Source organism: Eumetopias jubatus, unplaced genomic scaffold, assembly GCF_037043125.1.
Source record: "Eumetopias jubatus isolate StellerSeaLion01/CBP00866 unplaced genomic scaffold, mEumJub1_p1.0 scaffold_3, whole genome shotgun sequence".
Taxonomy (NCBI): Eukaryota; Metazoa; Chordata; class Mammalia; order Carnivora; family Otariidae; genus Eumetopias; species Eumetopias jubatus.
In genome coordinates this window covers 183076060-183099806 of record NW_028274809.1, presented here as the reverse complement: position 1 = coordinate 183099806, position 23747 = coordinate 183076060, and the positions used below count along the sequence as shown (strand labels likewise).

The window sequence follows — 23747 nt, the reverse complement described above, 5'->3', positions numbered from 1 at the left end:
CTGCCTTTGGCTCAGGTCATGATCCCAGGGTCCTGGGATCGAGCGCTGCATCTGGCTCCCTGCTCGGCGGGAAGCCTGCTTCTCCCTCTCCCACTCCCCCTGCTTGTGTTCCCTCTCTCGCTGTCTCTCTCTCTCTGTCAAATAAACTCTATAAATAAAAAAATAAAAAAATAAAAAGATAAATAAATAAATAAAAAGAAAGGAAAGAAAGAAAGAACATCATGGCTAAATTCACACCTATAAGAAGAATTAAAGCCAATGCATCTGGCACCAAAGCATGTATGCTTTTCATACAGTTTCATTTCAGGTAGGATACATTAGACTGCAGAGAGTGGAAAACTGAATTCACACTGGCTCAACTCAACACCTGTGTGACAATGTCCACCGGTAGAGGAGCTTCTCAGCTGGCAAAGCCATCAGCTCAGCAATGTCAAGGATGCCTGTTTCTTCTGTACCCCTTTGTAACCACAGTGTTGTCTTTGTAGTGACTGTAAAACACACCCCTTTGTCACTGTTAGCAGGAAAGAAAGACTGATTTGCCATGGTTTTAAGAGCAAGGAAAACTTTCCTAGAAACTTTTACAAGCCATTCTACGTCTCACTGTCTACGAAAAGTGATTGCTGGCAACGAAGATGGAATTGCCCTGTTTGGGCCTAGGTGACAGTCCTTGAGTCAGAATAGGTTCCCAGAACTCATTATCTGAAGTTCAATGTCAGAAAAGGGTGTGTCCACCATAGTTTTGCCACCTCTACTTCCACTGAGAGTGGCATGTGCAGGCCTAGTGCTGGGTGCTGGGGATCCAGACGCAATCCCTGTCTGTAGGGGATTTCCAAACTAGGAAGAAAGACAAGAAGTACTGTATATGTGCTGCCGAAGTGAGCACAAGGAGTACTGTATAAGAGGTGTGATGTGTGTTACAGAAGGGGAAGGACATGGAGCACATGTAGAACACAGTCTGGAAAATCACTGAGTCTCAGTGATTCTAGAAGGCCTCCTGAGGAGTGATGGTCCTGGAGAGACTCAGACACTGCTGAGCAGAGGGAAGTGTACATGGGAATTATGGAGTGGAGAATGAGTTGAACAACTTTCACACTGAACCTTACATCCTTGGGACACCTGTCAGCCAGAGACCAACCATTTGTTTAGTCAGTCATTCATGATGCATTCGTTGCCACAAATATCTACCTGTAGCAGGTGAGAAGCTGTGCATGTCATTGGTGAAAGAGACATAAGAGATGATTAGGTCTGTGAATAAGCCATGCCTCACACTTCACCTCTCTCACTAGCCATCCTTTTGTTTATTTGAACTTCCACTGTAGTCTGGACCATCCCAAAAAGGTGAATTTCAAACCACAGGTGGTATCTTTAATGTCTGAGTTAAGTTTGATTAAAAAAAGAATTTGGGGGTGCCTGGGTGGCTCAGTCGTTAAGCATCTGCCTTCAGCTCAGGTAATGATCCCAGGGTCCTGGGATGGAGCCCTGCATCGGGCTCCCTGCTCCGCGGGAAGCCTGCTTCTCCCCCTCCCACTCCCCCTGCTTGTGTTCCCTCTCTCGCTGTGTCTCTGTCAAATAAATAAATAAAATCTTTAAAAAATAAAAAAGTAAAAAAAGAATTTGGGAAAATGTTTGTTCATGTCTTCTGCCCATTTCTTTTTTTAAGATTTTATTTATTTGAGAGGGAGAGAGAATGAGAGATAGAGAGCACGAGAGGGGGGAGGGTCAGAGGGAGAAGCAGACTTCCCGCTGAGCGGGGAGCCCGATGTGGGACTCGATCCTGGGACTCCAGGATCATGACCTGAGCCGAAGGCAGTTGCTTAACCAACTGAGCCACCCAGGCGCCCTCTGCCCATTTCTTGATTGGATCATTTGTTCTTTGGGTGTTGAGTTTGATAAGTTCTTTATAGATTTTGGATACTAGCCCTTTATCTGATATGTCATTTGCAAGTATCTTCTCCCATTCTGTCAGTTGTCTTTTGGTTTTGTTGACTGTTTCTTTTGCTGTGCAAAAGCTTTTTATCTTGATGAAGTCCCAATGGTTCATTTTTGCCCTTGCAACGACGTGGATGGAACTGGAGGGTATTATGCTGAGCGAAATAAGTCAATCAGAGAAAGACATGTATCATATGACCTCACTGATATGAGGAATTCTTAATCTCAGGAAATAAACTGAGGCTTGCTGGAGTGGTGGTGGGGGGAAGGGATGGGGTGGCTGGGTGATAGACATTGGGGAGGTTATGTGCTATGGTGAGCGCTGTGAATTGTGGAAGACTGATGAATCACAGACCTGTACCTCTGAAACAAATAATACGTTATATGTTAAAAAAAAAGAAGATAGTAGGAAGGGAAAAATGAAGTGGGGGAATCGGACGGGGAGACGAACCATGAGAGACTATGGACTCTGAGAAACTGAGGGTTCTAGAGGGGAGGTGGGTGGGGGGGTGGGTTAGCCTGCTGATGGGTATTAAAGAGGGCGTGTTCTGCATGGAGCACTGGGTGTTATACGCAAACAATGAATCACGGAACACTACATCAAAAACTAATGATGTATGGTAATTAACATAATAAAATAAAAAGAAAGAAAGAATTTGGAATTCTTAAGATGAGGTTTTAAGATTATATTTCAGTTGTGTTCTCTTATTGGGTGTGTCTATGGATCGGCCCAGTCACTTCCGATTTCAAATCTCAGCATATGCACAAAGTGATAATATCAGTAAGAATACATGGGGCACCTGGGTGGCTCAGTCAGTTAAGCATCTGACTCTTGGTTTCAGCTCATGATAGTGGGGTCGTGAGATCTAGCCCAGGGTAGGGCTCAGTGCTCATTGTGGAGTCTGCTCGAGTCTTTCCCCTCCCCCTCCCTTCCCCTCTGTTCCTCCCTTGCTCACACCTGCTTGCTCTCTCCCTAAAATAAATAAATAAAAATCTTTTTAAAAAAGTACAAACTGAGGAGAAAAGAGACAAACTGCTTGACACACAGAATTTGGTAAACAAAGCATATAAATTCCACCTAGCTCTTCTAAGAAATGTTCTATTCTGGATAGCAGTAGATTGTACTTTAAAGACAATTATTTCTATTACTCCTTTCCCAAAACTTTTGGCTTTTTCCAAATCAATCAATAATCAACCGATGTAGCATTTAGTCTGGAAAAAAGAAAAATCCAACTGTCTATTGCAACGTTAATAAAAGAATACCTTAGAACAGTATGCGTCTTGCCATGAGGGGATATGTATATATATATTTTTTTCATTTATTTTGGTAGTAGAAACCACTTAGACAAATGATGTGTAACTTGCACATTGGGAATATTCGAGAAACATCAAAGTAAGAATAGGCAAGGGGAAAAAGTGAAAACAGGCTGCATTTAAAGGTTTTTAACAAACGCTCTTCACTGCTAGAGCTCAGACGCGCAGGGACCGGCGGACTGGGGCACTCCCAACACGGCCAAGCGCAGCCCCCGGCGCAGGCAGAGGGCCACAGCGTTGGTCTTTAACCAAACCCGTCCCCTGCCCTCACCTCTTCCCTCACAGCTGCTCCGCTCCAGTGAAACCTTGTTCTCTGGAACAAAATCACCTTGTCCTATCAGTTAGGACTCTCTGAAGAAAGGGGAAGAAAACCACCTCCCACAGGTTTAGGCCCAAAGGGACTTTAATGGTTTAAAAGAGTGTTTTCAGGCTAGGGATCTCACTTCAGGGCTTGCTGGAATCAGGTGCGGACAACGCCCTCAGGGCTGGGCTCTCCACCTCCCAGTCCTAATTTCTCTACAGAGTCTTCATTTCTGGCTCCACGTCGTGGATCCTGGACAGGCTGGGCTACCCAGGTCTGATGGTGGCCGCAGTGCCAGGTCCGCCTCCTCTCACACAAGACCCAGCGAGAAAGAACTCCTGCCCCTTCCTCCCACAGAAGTTCCCAGACTGACTCTAATCGGCTAATGTCACGTGTCCAAGCCTGGGCCAATCACCGCGGCAAGAAGAATGCAACTCAGTGATTGGTTATCCCTGAATATCTCTGACTGGAGGGGGGGGAGGGGGGAGGGGGGAGGGGGGAGGGGGGAGGGGGGGAGGGGGGAGGGGGGGAGGGGGGAGGGGGGAGGGGGGAGGGGGGAGGGGGGGAGGCGGGGCGGGGCTGGGAATGGAAATCGGGAGCCGTCCTCTGAAAAAGGAAAAATGGATGCTCATTAGCAAATCACAAATGTCTTCTACACCCATTCACATTCTTCCCAGTATTTCCACTCTTGCAGGAGACAAAGCCTTAAAATAAAAGAGTCTCCACTGGCTCTGTAATCATGGAGTTGCTAGCACTTGGCTGTGGATGGCATTGCCTCCTCCAATCCACCAAGCCACCCGGTGGCCACCAGACCGGGTGTGTGCACAGGGAAATCAGGCCTCTTTTCCAACATAAGCAAACACATGACATGGCTGCTTCATATGTAATCCTCTAGGAGAAAACCAGGGTGTCGATGTAATTGATATGCATGTAATTATCACCATTAGTACATGTGGTAGATCTGTACAGGATTATCTACCTCAATACCTAATGTGATTGATACCCATGCGATTAGATGCCATGAAGACACACCCTTTCCTGCTTCTAATGAAATTACCTTCCACTATATAGATGGAATTGATGCCCACGTGATGACTTGTTCCAGATCCGTATGTGATTATGCCTGTGCAATTATCTAACACAATGATATGCCAGTGATTGAAACCCATGTGATTATCTGCTAAGATGACACCCATGCAAATGAAAATTGGCAAGTCCTGCAAGATCTAATAATAACCCTCACCACAAGCCAAAACCAATGGCTAAGACTTAAAGAAAGGTTCTTTAAAAATAAAAAGACACTTAACTGTGTATATGTGTATGTATGTGGTGTGTATGAGTGTCTACAAGGGAGAGAGATTGAGATTCATCTTTTTGTAGTGTTTAAAACTTAGAATAGGACTATAAAAATGAAAGAAAATAAGTGTCTAGGTCATTTTCAGCTCTAGAATTCTTAGATTCTAGGGTCTAATAATAACTGAGGAACTGTTACTGATTTCACAGGAAGTAGCAAAGTATTTACTCCACCACCATTTTGTGTTTTCATTCACAGACTTTGGTTCCCAGTGACTTTTTTGCCTTCGGGTGACCACATAAGGAAACCTGGAGTAGAAAATTACTGATGTAAATAACCACATACAACTGAAGGTACAGCACTGACATATAAATCAGCAAGGCCCCATTTCCAACTCCAGAGCACGTGCCATTATTACAGACAAGGCTGTACTGAGTTGTTCTTCCCAGGCTCTACTGCTCTTCTTAAAAAGAAACAGTCTAAGTAATAGCATGTTTGGTCATTTATCTTGCTCTTTTTTCCCAATTCGCTCTTCAGACTTTGAGAAAAGCATGTAATATCCCCATAGAATTTGATGATTTTCTTTGTTATTGTCAAAAAATGCTAATCCATGAAGAGAACCATTCTGGGTAATGTTAATTCAGCTGCCTGTTTTATAATAGGATTATGCTTTCCAGGATTTAAAAATCCCACTTGTTAGCTACCAAACAGATTTCTACAACAGCTATAAAATCGAATTTAATCCCTATTGGCATTAACAAAATAGCTGAGGTACAATTTATGCCTAACTACACTTAACATCCTACAACCTCCAATAAATATATAACATTTCTTTTGAAGTTATAAAAGGAAACTGTTCAATGGATAACCAGTCTCGTGGGTCCAATCATGCAATATCTCTAAGGCAGAACAAATGTTGTTTACATACAGTAAGGACTATGGGAAAAATTTACTTAAACGGATTAATCCATGTTTACATGTATTAATGCTCCCTTTTCCTTCAGGCAAATTCAAGTTAAAATGGTCTTCATTTCTCTCATTTAAAAATAGTTATGGGGAAGTCAACTATTTGGTGTGTTAACATTTAAAGAATCTAATTAGGTTCAAGTAAATTTCAGAATAGAACACTATAACAAACGAGGTAGAGGCTAATATTATATTTCACTTTACAGAGGGGAAGACATTTTTTGGAGGGTGGGCGAAGGTAAGGGAAGGCAAAGGGCCCCCAAAATAATCCTGTGGGACAGTGAGAGTGGTAAGCAGATTCCCTTTTGTCTTTGGCTCTTCATTCCTATATCATCCTGTCTTCAAAAATGGAGTTGAGTTGGCATGAAAGGGCCTTCTGGGAATGCAAAATTCAAGTATGGTGAGACAGAGACATATTTCTCCTCCCACCCTCCCTCCCCTCCTCCTTCAGACAGGTGACTCTGGAAGCTTACGGTAGGTCAGATGGGAACAAAGATATGCTGGCAAATATTGTTTCAAGATGAAGGAGAAGAAAACAAGGAAGCTGACATGTAACATATCAAAGAATATTCAGGCACACGGAAGTTGAACGTGAATCTCAGGGCAGTCCAACCTCTTTAAAGATGTAAATTGCAGTCAAACACAGAAAACAGTAGGGTTCTGTTTATCCTTTCACAAAGGGTGCAAACTGCTAATCAGCCTCCATTGCTGGGCTGGCCACTTTGTTTATCAATAAACAGGAAGACAGTTAGACTATAATTTTCCTGCCTAGTACCGGTAGCCAAAAGGAAATGATGGCAGCTTGGTAGTACTGAGTTCCAGTTGCATCAAAACCCAATTATTATTGTAATAATGTATGGGTGTTTGCAAGATGCACAGGCGCGCTACACATGTCCACAGAATCATGTGAAACATATTGGCAGAGAACGAGCTTGGTGATACACGGACTAAGGGGAGCTGTCAAAATAGGCTGGTCCTCCAAGAGCTCAGCTGTGGAGTGTTATTTAAAAACACACACACGCTGGAAGGGAGTTAACACGGCAGATATGGAAATCTCCTACATGTTCATACGACACAATAAAAATATGATTTGATGAAAATCAAACAACAAATAGGCTTCAAAATGGGAAATTTGGTTGGAATGTGCTGTAATTGCCACTACAAACTGCTACCACAGAGTACTCATAGACCTTCTAAAAAAGGCATTCAGAGTTATTTTCATGTCAATAGGAACTACCTTCCTGAGATACTATAAAACCCCAAATCTCAAATATAGCACAAGCTCCCAAATCGAATATATAACAAAGTTCAATAGTACATGTGTTTAGGCATTCAAATTGTCCAAATCATGACCTTAGGGCTTTGTTTGATTTGTCTGTATAGATGCATCTATAAGAGATTAAGATGCATTCCAAACTTCATATAACTCCCAAGATGGGACATGACAAATATAAAATACAAAGAGACTATATTTTCCACAACATCGTGTTTCTATTTTTTTTCAGACTTTAACAAATTTACAGTGCTTCTATTAATGTTGAAATAGTACGTGTTAATAACAGTTTTTATATTGATCACATGTAACCCATTTATTCATCAAACGTTTGCTGAGTACCTACTATGTACCAAGCACTATGGTAAGCTGTGTGGGGGATTCACTGGCACCCTCTTCACCTAGCTGAGTCTACCAGGAAAGCAGATGTGGAACAAGTCATTACGTTAAGGTGTAATGACTATTATGATGAAGTAAGTCAGCCACTCTTTTGCTGTGCACCCAACCAGTCTTTACTGCTGTGTCTGGCTCTCCAAAATGCCAAACCACAGCACCTTCCTGGCAACTTGAGATAGGGAACCATAGCTCACTTCTGCTTGGACAAAACTTGAACAAGTGAAAATTCAGTAAGTTCTGTAGGCTCTGAAAGTAACTCTCATTAGCAAGTGTAGTGACCACAAGTGAAGCTCTAGGGTGTAGAGCTTCACCCATTATTGGTTGTGTGACCTTGGGCAAGTTTGTTAACCTCTCTGTATTCCACTCTCCTTATCTGTCAATGGGAATAACAGCACCTCTTTCATAGAGTTGCTGTGCATATGAAATGAGTGAGTCTGTGCAAAGCACTTAGAAGTAGTGCTGGCACACAGGAATATTCTAAATGTTCTCTAGTATTGTTCCCACACCACCTTCAGCACCATGGTCAGCTCCAAAGGCTCACTCCAATTAGGGCAGAAGCCAGAAAAAATTATTGCAGGTAACTGCCTTTGGCCCATCCAAATTCAAACTCCAGGGAGAATCCAGGAAGGAGTTGTGATAATGCCCATACCTGCTCTGACCCTCAGAACTGAAAGCTGATATATGCAGTATGTCTCCAGGGGAAATGTGGAAAACCCAGTCACACAGCTCCCAGCCCAGGGAGCGGGAGCTCCTGACCAATGGGAGGTCTTGATCTAGTTCTCCCTAACCTTTTCATGTCTTGACTCCAAACTTGGGTGCTTCGTACCCACTTCAGGCTCCTTTGCTTTGACAGCCTATTTGGCAGTTCTTCTTGTTTATTGGCTCTACTTTTCTACTTTCCTTCCCCTATGCATCTAGCTATCCATAGCTCCAAGAAAGAGAGGCTCTTGACACTTGTGCCGTGCACCAATTGGGCCAGACCATCAGCCTTCTTCTGCTACTATGGAAAGGTGATTAGATAATGTTTATGAAAGACTTAGTAGAATAGCCTATTAGGGCTCAATCTGGCTTCATTCTTCTACCCTGAGAGGCTCCAAGAATTCATGCTTTACTGGAAAAACTTGAGGCATCTTTGGGAAGCCTATTTCCATCTCAGGCCAGCTCCCTGGCTCATCTTTCTCTCTAGGCTTTTCCTCTTCTGACACATGTCAAGGAAGGTTTTTTTGGTCTAGTTATCTGGAGTTAATCAATACTTTTACCAAAAATACGTGCTTCTTAGACTAGATTTGGGTGGAAATTTAGGGCACAACTGCTAACTTTTGCAGGTTAATTTATGACCACTGAATGACTCACACAACTGCATCAAATGGGAAAAAGTTGCAAAAACATATCTGGAACAAATGGAATATCTTTATTAGAAAGGCAGGCTATGCCTTGGGTTAGTTCTTGACTTGATATTTGCCTCTGACAAGCCACACTTTTCTTTTCCCATTAAAACACTACCTTCCCGGGGCGCCTGGGTGGCTCAGTCCTTAAGTGTCTGCCTTTGGCTCAGGTCATGATCCCAGGGTCCTGGGATCGAGCCCCGCATCGGGCTCCCTGCTTGGCGGGAAGCCTGCTTCTCCCTCTCCCACTCCCCCTGCTTGTGTTCCCTCTCTTGCTGTGTCTCTCTGTCAAATAAATAAATAAATAAATAAAAATCTTAAAACAAAAAAAACCCACCATCTTCCCCAACCTACACAGCGGGTATAGAATAAGAATTAAACTATTATCATTCTGAGAAGCTCTGATGTATTTAAAAATACATGGCAAAAGTGTATTATTTCTTAATCACCTCTCTAGATCAATATGTTAGATTATGCCTTAAAATATACCCACTAATTTATTATTGAAAACATGGGGGGTATTTAATACTTATACATTGTGGCCACTAAAATAGGAAAACTTGAAAAATATACTATGCTTTCATACCAAGTATGTTGCGCTGCAAAATTTCATGCTGTATCCCCTTCACTTTGGTGGTGGCTATGTGTACTTGGTTCTTTAGTGACAGAGATTTAGCAAACTAAAGCCTCCTGGGCTTATTTTGTAAAAATCACCTGAAGTCCCTTGATAAAAAAGAAGAGATTTTAATTGGTAGCTAAATTTGGAATAGGGCAGTTTAATGATTTTCACTAGAGATTCCAAGTTATTTCTTACTTCATTTTGGAGGAAATGACTATGGTTTCTACTTTTATAAAGTTTCAGCTCATTTAAGCTGGGGTCCTTTCTTTCAATTTGAATTTTGAGCTGGAGCTCAAAGATCTGTTCTAGGCTTGGGCTTTCCATAGTCAGGTATACCATATTATAGACCATACTGTCTTACTTAATTGGATTCCTGGAAATTGCAGGAAAAGAAATAACTGGTGATTTAAAGCCTGCATTTCTTTGTAAAAGAGATTTTGTTGAGCTCATTAAATGGAAATTGCTGACTATTATGACCCTAATAGAGATATTTGAATCCTTGCATTAAAAAGAACCCTGTTTTGAAGAATAAAACAATGAAGGGAGAAAAGGTCAGGGTTTTTGGGGGGGGAGGTTAAAGCGATTACTCCACAAAAGGGGAAAGGTTATTTAAGGGTATGAATGGATTGATAAAAGACTGAAAACACTTTACTACTTTTATGAAAACCTGGATAGGTTTTTATATCAGAACCTTTAAGGATCAAAAAGACCTTGCAGAGTTCCTAAGCACAGTTCAGCTTTCCATACTGTTCCAAAAAGACTCACAGATACCCCAATTCCTATTGAAGAAATCTCCCAAGCTCTCAAGTCTTTTAATAAAGGCAAGGCCCCTGGGAGAGGAGCCTTCCATCCCAATTTCACACCCCTATTGAAGAGGAGTTAGCTCCCCACGCCCCTGTATACATTTAATCATTCATTGCATGTCAGTTAGCTTTTTCCCTGTAGGGAGAATACACCTCACTACTCTACTAATTTATTTCAACCAAAGTAACAGCACAGAGGTATTTAAAATTTAGCTAAATGGATTTGTGTACGCATATGGTAAGTAGAAATAGGGGCTTAGTGTCTATATATTGTGTGTGTGTGTGTGTGTGTATGCACACACCTGTATGTGCAAAAAAAGAAGCCAAATGAGAGAGCACAAATTAGAATACATGTATTCAGGGTAGAAAAGGATCTTCTATCTGTATGACAATTAAAGGCACTACAGAGGAACTCAAGAGTTAACTGCTTAAAATGATGAGTGTCAGGAAATCATATTCATATTTATCAATTGATAATAAGCCAATGGCCTTGATTGACATTTGGTGTTTCTTTTTTCTTTTCTTTTCTTTTTTAAGAGCGAGAAGAGAGTGCGTGTGCACGACTGGGGAGGAGGGGCAGAGGGAGAGAGAGAATCCCAAGCAGGCTCCATGTCCAGCGCCAAGCCCAAATTGGGGCTCAATCCCACGACCCTGAGATCATGATATTTGGTGTTTCTTAATGAGCAACTGACACTCACAAATGCAATGACTCCAGGATTCTGCAGTCTGACAGGTAACAAGGAGTGCTTTCTAAATTATTGTTTGTGAAGAGTACTTAGAAAGTGGCTTGCTGTCGGGGATGCAACTGCACTTCCCTTGCCTTTGCAGTGCTGCCTCCGATTGTTTTCTCCTTCACAACCCCTAACCTTCCTTTAGGCCTCACATACGTACTATATCCAAAGTGGATAGAGGGAGCAGAAGCAGTCAAAGAACATGGCTTCATGGAATGATCCTATGGGGGCTTCTGAAGCACTGGCGGTTGCTTAGAAGGCAAATGGCTCCCTCTTGCTTTTTGTGATGGTGGGCAGCTTTGACAAGATGGTCCTCCTGGCAGCCCTAGATCCTCTGCCAAGCAGAGCAAGTGGTGGGGAAGAGCTGCTGTTCCAATCCCCACCAACCAGGGGCTTCCCTCAACACTCTGCTGAGGGAAGCTCTGTGACAGTCCTCTTCCTTCTGTGTCTCAGAATGAAGAATGTCACTGTAAATGGGTCTTTCTCAGGACCCAGACCACAGCCTAACTCTCCCTTGCTCTAACCATTCTTATGGGGCCCAGGTCCTCACAGGCAGATTTGTCTACCTTCCTCTACGATTTTCCTACTCCCTTTTTGCCAAGAAAGTAAATGCAAAGTAAAAATTTATTGCTTAGCTCCTCAAGAAAGATAATCTCTTCTCTGGGTTCCTAAGAAAAAAATAAGTAAGATATTCCTAAGATAGTTGTCTCAAGCCTCCCACTGTTAAGAAATCTGTGAGGGAAGTAGAGAGAGAAAGTGTTTTTTGTTTGTTTGTTCGTTTGTCTCTAGAGTCTTTCCTTTATTTGTCTACCATTGTAAGAGAAAGGTTAAAAAAATAGCAAAATTGGCAAACTCCATCACATTTAGAACTAAAACCTACCTATGCCAATATATTACCCTATGAGAGTCAAGAATCTAAGGTATGAATCAACACCAGTGAACCTTGGCATTGCAAGGAGACTTGAATTAATGCATCAGACCTTTGGCCAGGAGTATAGTTAAGACAACTGCTCTTTAAGTATTTATCAAACACTCATACAGAGCTTACAGAAGGGGATACTGAGGCACAGAGAAGGAGAGTAATTTGCCCAAGGGCACACTATTAGGACAAGGTGTTATCAGAGTCCACACACAGGCAGCTTGGCTCCAATATCTGCGTTCTTGACCATCAAATTACTTTCCTCTATGTGAAAGAGACATCTTAAAGAACATACTATCTATTCTCCTAAATTTTCTTTTTTTTTTTTTTAAAGATGTATTTCTTTATTTGACAGAGAGAGAGACAGCAAGAGAGGGAACACAAGCAGAGGGAGTGTGAGAGGGAGAAGCAGGCGTCCCGCTGAGCAGGAAGCCCGATTCGGGGCTCAATCCCAGGGCTCTGGGATTGTGAGCCCAGCTGAAGGCAGACACTTAACGACTGAGCCACTCAGGTGCCCCTCTCCTAAATTTTCTAAGCTTTAGTCCTTGAAGAATGATACCACTACTTAAAAAAAATATTTCTATAGCACTTGAGAGTTTACAAAGTACTTTCCTGTTTGAGCCTCACAGCTTGTCCTGTGGTGGGCAGTGCGGGTTTCATTATCACCTATCTCATGGGACACAGAAGGAAACAGAGGCTCTTGAGATTATAGACTCAAATTTCCTGGCTAGATAGTATTAAAATTGGGAAATTTAAATAGGCTTTCTGTTGTCAAGTCCTCTACCTCGTCCACTGAACTGGGCTCCTGGTATCAAATCAAGGTGCCCACAAGTGACACCCCAGGTTTTATTATCTTAGGTTCCCACTGAAAAGCCTTCCTTGAATTATAATTCAGAGTTCTTCCTTTGGCTTCCCAAAGGGTAAGTGTAAGACCCTTCATGACTATAAACTCCTAACACATCCCCACTACTTATAAATCAAATTGGAAAAAAAAATGATATTATGTTCATGTAAGTTGCTTTTGTCCTTCAGAAGGAAAATTTCTCTCAGGAACTATTACAGGGGATCAGAAGACACAAGGAGACATTTCTCCAAGATGAAACATAAAATACTGGATGCTTCTGAACATATTTAGAAGAGATTTAGATAATCAGTGAAGAGGTGAGTTTTGACCTAGTGATAACTGAATATAAAACAAAGTCAGGAAAAAAAATAATTATGAACTCCAGGGGAAACAACAGGTTGGCAGGAAAAAAAAAGTAATCAGCTTATTACTACATAGTTAAACTCTAAATAGTTTTTCCACTGAATACTAATTTTATCAAAGTTATATAAAATCTTATTGGATGATTGAGGGATAAGGAAATTCACAAATAGTAGTGAGGGTGGTGGTGGGGTAAATCCCATAGCAAGGAATCAATATCATACCTGAAACTGAAAAAATAATTCAAGAAGTATACCACTTAGAGATAGGGAAGTTATTTTCACAAGAGTAAGCTAGAAGAGATAAAAGAGACTGTGTCTGGAGGGGAGAAATGGAATGATGCTTAGGGGCTGTTTTATCTCATAAATATTTGACTCTATGTATAAAAATGAATTTTAGACTATTCTTTTTAAGTTTATGATTAAAAAAATTTTTTTTAAAGGATAGGTACTTTACTTTGGCAATATGGCAAACCACATTCTCTAAAGGGCCATCCAACCATAAAATGGATACATTTCAACACAAGTACTTTTTATTGCATTGCTGGGCTCATAAGAACGTAAGGGAATTTTCCAGAGGCCAACATAAAACAACAACAAGATAAAATGGGAGTTAGCTTCTGATTTATGAAGGGTCAGAAAAATAAGAAAGCTTGGAACTAAATACCTGTATCAGACTTGGAATCTGGATCCTAAGTCTGAGATTACTACAAAGTTGGGGGAGAACAACTGAGACTCCAAATTAGTAATAGCCCTGACTCCCAGCAGAAGCAAACACAAATTCTTAGAGGAAAATCTTCCCATTCTAGGCCCTTGGGAATCCCAAGAATTAATTCCAATCAATATGGGTTCATACCATGAGTATGAGTCAGTGAACAACAAAAAGTGATTTAAAAGCAAAGATAATTGAAATTGGCCATGCCTGGCTGGCTCAGTTGGTAGAGTATCTGACTCTTGATTTCAGGATCATGAGTTCAAGCCCCACATTGGGCATGGAGCCTACCTAAAAAAAAAAAAAAAAGGAAGAAAAAAGAAAAAGAAATAATTGAAATTGTCAGATTCAGAACTGACCAAGTAGATATGAAAAAAGTCAAACAGAACTTCTAGATATGGAAAATATAACACTTTAAAATAAAAATCTCAGAGGATGTGTAAAACAGATTAAACACAACTGAAGAGGATGAAAAAAGTGTTGACCAGATATGAAAAACTAACCAGCAGTGTAGCACAGACAGACAAGAAGACAGAAAATATGAAAAGATACTAAGAGGGGTGCCTGGGTGGCTCGGTTGTTTAAGCGACTGCCTTCGGCTTGGGTCATGATCCTGGGGTCCTGGGATCGAGCCCTGCATTGGGCTCCTTGCTCAGCAGGGAACCTGTTTCTCCCTCTCCCTGCTACTCCACCTGCTTGTGCTCTCTCTCCCTGTCAAATAAATAAATAAAAAATCCTAAAAAAAAAAAAGTACTAAGAGACAGGAAGGATAGAATGAAAAGCTCCTAAATAGGTCTACTTGGCATCTCTGAAGGAAAGAATAGAAAGAATGGAATAGAAGCAATACATGAATTGCTAATGGTAGAAATTTTATAGAACGGATAAAAGACATGAATCCACAAATATAGGAAAAGCACCTTGTACTAAGTGAAGGAAGGAAAAGAAGAGAGAAGGGGAGGGGGAATAAGCCAACATCAAGTCAATGTTTTCTTAAGATTTTATGTATTTATTTATCTATTTGAGAGACAGCTTGTGTGAGTGGGGTGGGGTGGGGAGAGGCAGAGGGAGAGGGAGAAAGAGAATCACAAGCAGACTCCCCTCTGAGCGTGGAGCCTGACACAGGGCTCAATCTCATGACCTGAGCCAAAACCAAGAGTCAGATGCTTAACCAACTGAGCCACCAAGGTGCCCCAACACTCAGTCGATATTTTAGTGAAAGTTCAGTACACCACAGACAGGAAGATCTTAAAAGCAGCCAAAGAAGAAAAGGCAAGTAACCTTGTTTGTAGACTGACAACAGAGTTCCCAATAGCAGTAACAGAAACCAGAAGACAATGAAATAATATCTTCAAAATTCTGAGAGGAAAAAACTGTCAGTCCAGATTTCTCTACAAGCCAAACAACAAAGACATTTTCAAACAAATAAAAACTGTGAGTTTACCATCAACAAAACTTTGCTATAGGGGAAACTCTGAAGGAGGCACATCAGGAGAAAGAAAGATGACCCCAGAGAGAAGGTTTGAGATGTAAAAGAGGAAATAATGAGCAAGTTAAAGAAGTGATAAAATACGTAGCTTAATCTAAATAAATATTGTATATATAAAATAATGATAGCGATAATACAAAATTTGTGAGATTAAAAAGAGATAATTGAAATACTAGGCAAAAATAACATCAATTACAAAGGAGAGGATTGGATTTAAAGTTTTCTAAAATTCTTGTGTTGTCCAGGAAGAAGGTGCAGGTTAATTTTGGGCTTTGTTAAATATACTGGTAAAATTTCCAGAGTTACCAATAGAAGTTAGAAATACGGTCATAACTTCTAAACTAAGAGGGGAAAACATGGAATAAGAAAACAAAACAAAGAAGTCAAATAATCTTTAAAAGGCAGGAAAGATGAAGAAAAAAAAAACCCATAGAGAGATGAGAAAAATAGGGCAAAAGATAATAATACATTTAAATCTAAATTTATCAGTAATTACATTAAAAGTAAGTGGAGGGGTGCCTGGCTGTCTCAGTTGGTGGAGCGTGCGACTCTTGATTCTGGGGTAATGACTTCAAGCCCCACACTGGGTGTAGAGATTACTTAAACATAAAAATAAAAATAAAAAGCAAGTGGATTAATGTTCCAGTTAGAAGACAGAGATTGTCTACATAGGTATAAAAATTTTAAAAACAATAGGATACATATTTGAAACATAAAGATATGGAAAAGTTGAAAGCAAAGGCTAAAAACAATATACTGGGCAGGTGCTAACAAAAAGGAAGCTGGTGTATTCATATCAGACCACAGAAACTTTAAAGCAAGAACATTTTAGTGCCTAATAATAAATGATTCAATATACAAGGAGGATATGATAATTCTGAATTTGTAGATACCCAATAACATAGGCTCAAACCACCAGCAGCAAAAATTGATAGAACTATAGGGGGAAATTGGCAAATTATCCACTGGAGGCTAAATTTCAACTAGCCTCTCAATTACTGATATATCAAGCATATAAAAATCAGTGAAGATTTGGGTATTTGAATAATATAATTAACAAGTTTGGTCTAATGGAAAAATATACAGAACTCTGGTCTAGTAAACAGAAACTACACATTCTTCTTAAGCACACATGAAACATTTACAAAGATGGCTCAGGTAAAGCAGAACTCAACACATTTCTAAAAATCAGCATTATTCAGATCACATTCTCTAACCATCATTCCAAGCAAGCTAGAGGTCAGCAATAAAAGAATAAAAAAGAAATCTCTCATATGCTTGAAAATTTAAAAATTCTAAGTCCCTACTACTCAAACTGTGGTCTGTGGACCATTCTTGGTCCACAAACTCTGACCATGACAATGACAATAGGAGGTACATAGGAAAGGGGGGTATAAATTTAGAAACTTCTATAGTACTTGACATTGTTTTGACACCCAAGCAGCATTTAATTTTTCTAGCAATTCTTTTTTTTTTGTATTTTATAAAAAACAAAAGAAAGTAACAACAAATAAAAATAACCAAATTGGTTCTTTACCACAGAGAGTTTGGGACACACTCTTTAGTAGCTCCTGGATCAAGCAAGAGATCAAAATGGGAATTAAAAAATACTCAGAAGCAGGGCACCTGGGTGGCTCAGTCAGTTAAGCAAACGACTTGTGATTCTGACTCAGGTCATGATCTCATGGGTTGTGAGATGGAGCCGCCCCCTACCCTCCTCATCAGGCTCCTTACTCAGCAGAGAGTCTGGCTGGGATTCTCCCTTTCCCTCTCCCCATGCCCTTCCCCCAATTCATGCATGCACGCACTTGCTCCCTCTCTCAAATAAATAAATTGATCTTTAAAAAAAAAATACTTAGAACCAAATGAGAATAAAAAATACATGTTCTTATAGACCTATCTGTTTAGATTATAATTTTTTACTTTTTCCCTGTCTCATCACCAGCCTTTGAGTCCTCCACAGTGGGGACCATGCAAGCATCTGTTTTTCCCTCCTTCTTGCCACAGTGCCTGGTTGAGTAGCTACTCAATATTTATTTGGATATTGAGTGCCTAAATTTACATATTTAAGCTTAAATATTAAATACATTTAAATATTTACTTAAATTTTACTCAACTAAAATAGCAGCCCTGGAATCCATTCCTACCGTCTTGGCCTCACCCAAGTATCATGGAGATTCACCAGAAATCTGTGCATTACTTGGCTTATTTTCACTGTATCCCAGCAAGCAGTGGCTTATGCAGTCCTGTATCTCCTCATGCATTTAACAACGAAAAGAAAAAGATAAGAGGGGAGTGGAGACAGTCTTTTCATCATCCATACTTGGGAAGGTGAGCTGGTAGTGCCGTCCTTGACATGAAGGAGCTACTTAAACACAAATTAGATTAGCAGGACAGCATTGGAGCCTGCTGGAAGGTATTATACACTTACAAGCTGCTCTGTGGAAACTACTATTGTCTTCATTACAAGCCCATACTCCACAGTGTCAAGCAAATGAAATACTGAATTAGTCTACTAACAAAAAAGAAATAAAATGAGATACAAAATGAAGCAACTTTAGTTTTAGGACCAAGGAAGTGGTAGTAGTACCAATTTAGTACCAATAGTACCAAGGAAGTTGATTAGACAATAATAGTTCAGTTTAGCAAAACTATAATTAGAACATCTGAAATGAGTTTTAATATGGATTTCTTCTTAAGAAATAAACTCCTTAAAAATGGTCTCTACTCCATTTTGTTTATCAAGGAGGCTAATAATCCAATAAGAAATATGATGAAAAGGTGACTTCAACAAAGAAAAAGAGAATATATGTGCAACATGTGAGAAGTTTCAGATGTATCTGGACATTTCAAATGAATTGAAGTCCCTAGGTCTAAATAGATTACAATCCCAGGACACTAAAAGAATCTGCAGAGGTGAACACAGAGCTCCCATCAGTTATCTTTGAGAAACCATGAGTACACAAAGGTGACAAAAGATAAAGAGAAGCCAAGGTACAAACTTGCCAAGAAAGGGGGAAATGTTTAATTATGGGATTATGCAGACAGGTGAACTTGACTGAGGCTGATTCCTGGCAAAAATTCTAGGAGATTCAAATCTTGGTTCTATATTTAATGCCACTGTGACCTTGGACACATCTCAAAACTGCTGTATTAAATGAGATAATATATAAAAAGCATTTAATACAGCACCTCCTACATAGAAAACTCTTGGTAAATGGTAGCTGTTACTATTTTTCTTTCTTTTTAAATTTATTTTTTAAAAGATTTTATTTATTTACTTGACAGAGAGAGGCACAGAGAGAGACGGAACACAAGCAGGGGGAGTGGGAGAGGGAGAAGCAGGCTTCCCGCCGAGCAGGGAGCCCGATGCGGGGCTTGATCCCAGAACCCTGGGATCATGACCTGAGCCAAAGGCAGACGCTTAACGACTGAGCCACCCAGGCGCCCCCTGTTACTATTTTTCTGTCTCCAGCACTTCAAAATGAAGATGTGAATAACTAGGTACTGATATGGGTTCTTCAAGATCAAGTCTCATCTGCTTAACCTCGTTTTTCTAGCAAGGTGTAAGTGCAGGGGAGAAGGTATTTCTAGGCAGGTAAATTGGGATGGTATCTTTATTTTGAAATGGCATTAGATAAAAATCTGTTGTAATATCCTTATGAAAACATTGGATTTTAGGAGTGTTCGGTGACTGAATAACCATACTCACAGTATTGATTCACGAAATTGACCTCTCCACGCCTCAGCTTCTATCTGTAGAAACAGTGTAATAGTAGTACCTCACTGGGTTGTTATGCAAATTAAAGCCCGTAGAACAGTGCCTGGCATTTAGTCACCACTATACAAATATAACATGAACAGAAGCTTCTAGTTGCATGCTTGTGCATTACTTGGCTCCAACCTCTTCCAACATTTCCATCAGAAACTTGTTAAATTTTCATATGATATGCTGGCCAAATTCTCAAATGCTATAAATGATGAATGATGAAATCAAAATCCAAAAAGACCTTGATAGGTAAGGGCTATGAAATAAAATATATGAGATAAAATTAAGTACTGGATAGAGATTTTAAGAAAAAATTTTTTACAGGCCCAGCAATTAATGGAAAGTTTAACTGCATTAAGAGAACTGGAGTGTCCTGATGAAGACACTGTCTGGATATAAATGCAAAGGTGGTGGGCACAGCTGGCCCATCATGAATTCTTCCTTCCCCTTCCCTTCCTTAGCTTCCTCGTAAGTAGAGGCTCTGGGTAGAAGGATGAGCTTAAGAACACAGATGAGCAGTAAGGAAATGTGAGGTGAGAATGGACCGTATTTCCAACTTATCTGGGTGGCAGGAAACATCGTCTGGTGGATATGGGAAGGTAGCCTCAAGATTTGTGAAGAAATATAATTAGAAGTTTATCAGAAGTTTACCTAATGGCTCACTGTGCTACATGCTAAAATAAATTCCCCTCTAATCATGATTACTACAGGATTTATCTAATCTATTTCCTATAGGAAATCAAGCTACTCCTAGGCATTTTACCAAACTTTTTCCTCATAATAATCCCTGTCCCTGACAAAAGAAGATTTTGTCATCCCACAGTACAGATAAGAAATTGAGGCAAAGAAGTAAAGTGAATTGCCCTGGGTCACAAAGAACTGAAATTACAATTTAGAATCTAATCTTAGAGTACACTACATGAGTTTTGGAAGGGAGCATACTGGAAGCACATTATATCCTTCAAGAAAAGGTCTATTTACCTTAATCTCTGGGAAAAAGAAGATTAATTGTATTTTCCTTGGGGCATGCCAAAGATGTCGAGGAGACGCTTTAGATTCCACATGCTTATTCTAATCCTTTTCCAAATACTTGGAAAGTCTTGATTTGACCATTAGGAAGACGCTGGAAGTTAACTTTTTCTTTTTTAATTAAGGCAAATATTTGTTTGCTAGACTCTCCAAGGAAAGCAATTAATCAAGAAAGCTGTACAGTACAGCCATGCTATTTCAGATCACTTAAGAGAAGGAAGTGTCCAGATAGGCATAAATCCACATGGTCAGCTCCCTCTGTCCCCCAGCCCTACAATCTATTCCCAGACAACCTCACTGTCTAGGTAGTAGATAGAGAAAGGTCAAGTAAAAACATGTTTCTAACTTACAAAGTTCCATGCAAACATAAATTATTGTTATAATGATTTACACCTAATTACTGAACAAATACATCTTCATTATAAAAACCTGGAAAATGAAGTTAACCAAACCAAATGAAACAAAAAGCAACCATTATGCCACCACCCAGTAAGAACCTCTTGTACCTGTTTGCAATGAGATATTTTTTAAGGCTCAGTTCTCTGGTCAGGCCATGAGGAAATCAGCCAAAAGCTGCAACCCTAAGGTTCTGCAGGTAGTTTCCCTTAAACTAAGTAGGAACAATGGTGACTTATTTGTAGAAATCTATCTTTTATTTTCTTGGCACTTGTTCCAGAAGAGATAAGACCATTTCTCTATATTAAAAAGAAATAAATTCCTGGGGCGCCTGGGTAGCTCAGTCAGTTGAGCGTCTGACTCTTGGTTTCAGCTCAGGTCTTGATCTCAGGGTCATGAGTTGAAGTCCTGCATTGGGCTCCAGCATGGAGCCTACTTAAAAAAAGAAATAAATTCCTAGTTGCATCTTACTGGTCTAAAAAATTTACACCACAATTCTCGGATTAACTCATTTAACCAAACTGGTAAATTGCATAGCCAAAATGGATTGAGTGTCTATCTCTTTATTAATATATACACATAGTCACATATACTGAAGGTCATGATTTTAAGTATATTTTTGTTGGGTTTTTCCTTTCTCTTGGAGAAAAGAGACACATACATTCGGAACCCATAGGAAGGCTGGGTCAAGAATATATTAGTAATCAGTAAAAGGTGACTATGGTGGAGTCTTTTCAACTAGTGAACAATGTTACCAAGACAGCACCAAATATCAATCCATTTCTTTTTCCCATCCTAAGGAAAAATCATGCTATTACCTTTTTGTTCATAGCCACACCATCCTCACAGTCGAGCACTGCACAATCTACATTCAGGGAGGGAATCTTCTTTATTTTCTTTTCATCATTTCCAGGTACATAGAGCACTGCCCTCCGGGGAATGTACCTGTGATTGGATGACGAACTATATCCAAGCCTGGGCACATCAGCTGCCAGAAATGGTTTCCTGCAGGAGACATAATTGGGGTTAGTCTAGAATAGAATCTATTTATAAATTTTTGAAAAACCTTATTTTAATGCAAAATTAAAATAGAAAACATGATAATCTATTTTAATTTCAGCAGATCACAATCACATATAACAACTAGAAAAACGACAATAACAGAAATAACCAAGAAACAAAACGTCATTTTGGCTGAAGTTTAAAAAAATATATAGCACTGTTTATTGAGACGACCTTCAGACAAAAGAAGGAGTGTGTACCTATTTCATCTTGGAAAAACACTTCCAGTATTAATATATTATCCAGATAGTATCTATGGACAAAAAGAAATTTATATCCAGAAGGTCCTAAATAACTATCTACAATTATATGACAATAGAAGCAGAAAATAAACAACTTATATAAGCATTAGTCTATGGCCCTCTCCCTGCCAATGAGTCTCAAGTAGGCAAATAAGTGATTCGAATTCAATTTTATCAACAGACAAGGATGGTTGGCTACTTTGTAAGTGAGCAGAAAGAATACGAATGGGAAAAGATCACTACTAGCTCTGGAATCGTGAACAACCTCATTACCGAAAACTTCAGATCCCTCATCGATAAAAATAATACTAATTTTGCAGGTTGTTGAGAGGGTTCAGTAAAAGAAAAGAAGGCACATGAAGTGCTCAGTGAGAGCCTGGCAGATGTGGTGGTTGGTGTACCAGGAGTACAGACTGCTGTTATTCTTCGTGGAGAAACTAGCTTTTAATAGCCCCTGCCTTTTTCTGACCCCTGCTCTCTCTTTCCATTCCCTCCTGGACTCAGTTTAGCCTCCTGTGGAAGTAAGAGGAGTTGGTCAGAAGCTTGTTTGGCTCATTACAGCCCTCGCTCCTAACCTGGTCCATAATTTGGTGCTGGGAAAACTATGGTTTAGCCCATAATATATGGTAAAGGAGGGTGAGATCAGGACCAGCTACATAATTTGTGGGCCCAGAGTAAGATATATAGATCCTTGTTCAAAATTTATTAGGAATTTAAAAATGGTGACTGAAGAACATCAAACCAAGCACCAGACCCTTCTAGGCACAGAGCCATGTGTGACAGTCCAGGTCACGTATCTGTGAAGCCAGCCCTCGCATAACAGACAAACTATATGTCATGAAGAGACCAGTTAAGGAAAGGTTAAAGCCATGGCAAGTCAGAAACACCCTAATGTTTTACTCTGCCCTGAGTAAACAACATCATCCTTTACAAAAATATATCAGCTGCACTTTTCATGAAAGCCCTTTTTGGAAGTTATCCCACATTAATGCCATCAAATATTTTGCACGGTTGTAACATTTTGCCATGAACAGTATGCCTTGTGACAATGAATCTCAAGGAAAATGATTCACTCTTTGGTGGCCTACCAGTGTTGTGTGTGGCCCCTCATTCCTTCCTGTAGCCAACGTTAATACACTATAAACCTTGAGTCTGAGTCTTATTTTTCCACACTATAAGCACTGTGCTATATGAGGTATGGTGAGCTACAGATAGATTTTAAGAGTGGGGCACCTGGGTGGCTCAGCTGGTTGGGCATCTAACTCTTGGTTTTGGCTCAGGCCATGATCTCAGGGTTGTGAGACTGAGCTCCAAGTTGCGCTCCATGCTCAGTGGGAAGTCGGCTTGGGATTCTCTCTCTCCCAATCCCTCTGCCCCTCCTGCATGCCCTCTCTCTCTCTCTCTCTCCCTGAAATAAGTAAAATCTTAAAAAAAGTATACATGTTATATAAGACATTTTAATATAAAATATATTATGAAAAAATATATATTATGACCAGCTAATTGAAGAATAACTGAAATATCTGTCATTGTTTTGCATTGACTGAAAATATCTGGTTTATCTTTAAAAAGGAAGAAAATACAATGATTAACAGCAACAATCACTTTTTACTTACACTGGAAACCAAAATTTGTAACATATTCATTTCCTTAAAATTGGTAAAAATGCAATTAAAAGAGATGAAATCTTATTTACCAGGAAATGCTTGGGGTAATTACTTTTCATCAGAATTTGTTGTAACTGCACGTGTAAAACCCAAAGAGAGGATTGAGAACAGCTCTAGTGGAAAGACCTTACTATACCTCTCACTTCACCTGAGAGAGTAAATATCTGGACATCTCTGTTCACTGGCATCTGACCTTCACTTCATGAAAACTGAGATTTCCTCCATGTGAAATAGCTTCTGACCACCATTTT

At 39.9% G+C, this 23747-nt stretch overlaps 1 protein-coding gene across 6 annotated transcripts in view; it reads right to left on the bottom strand.

Annotated features, from left to right (window-relative positions):
- The window catches only part of CLYBL (citramalyl-CoA lyase), a 253009-nt gene that overhangs the window by 89292 nt on the left and 139970 nt on the right, over positions 1–23747 (bottom strand). For all 6 annotated transcript variants that reach the window (XM_088021888.1, XM_028112045.2, XM_088021886.1 and 3 more), the window contains exon 2: positions 21344–21530. In XM_088021888.1, the coding sequence (XP_087878014.1) occupies positions 21344–21530 (187 nt within the window). The remainder of the gene's footprint in view (positions 1–21343; positions 21531–23747) is intronic.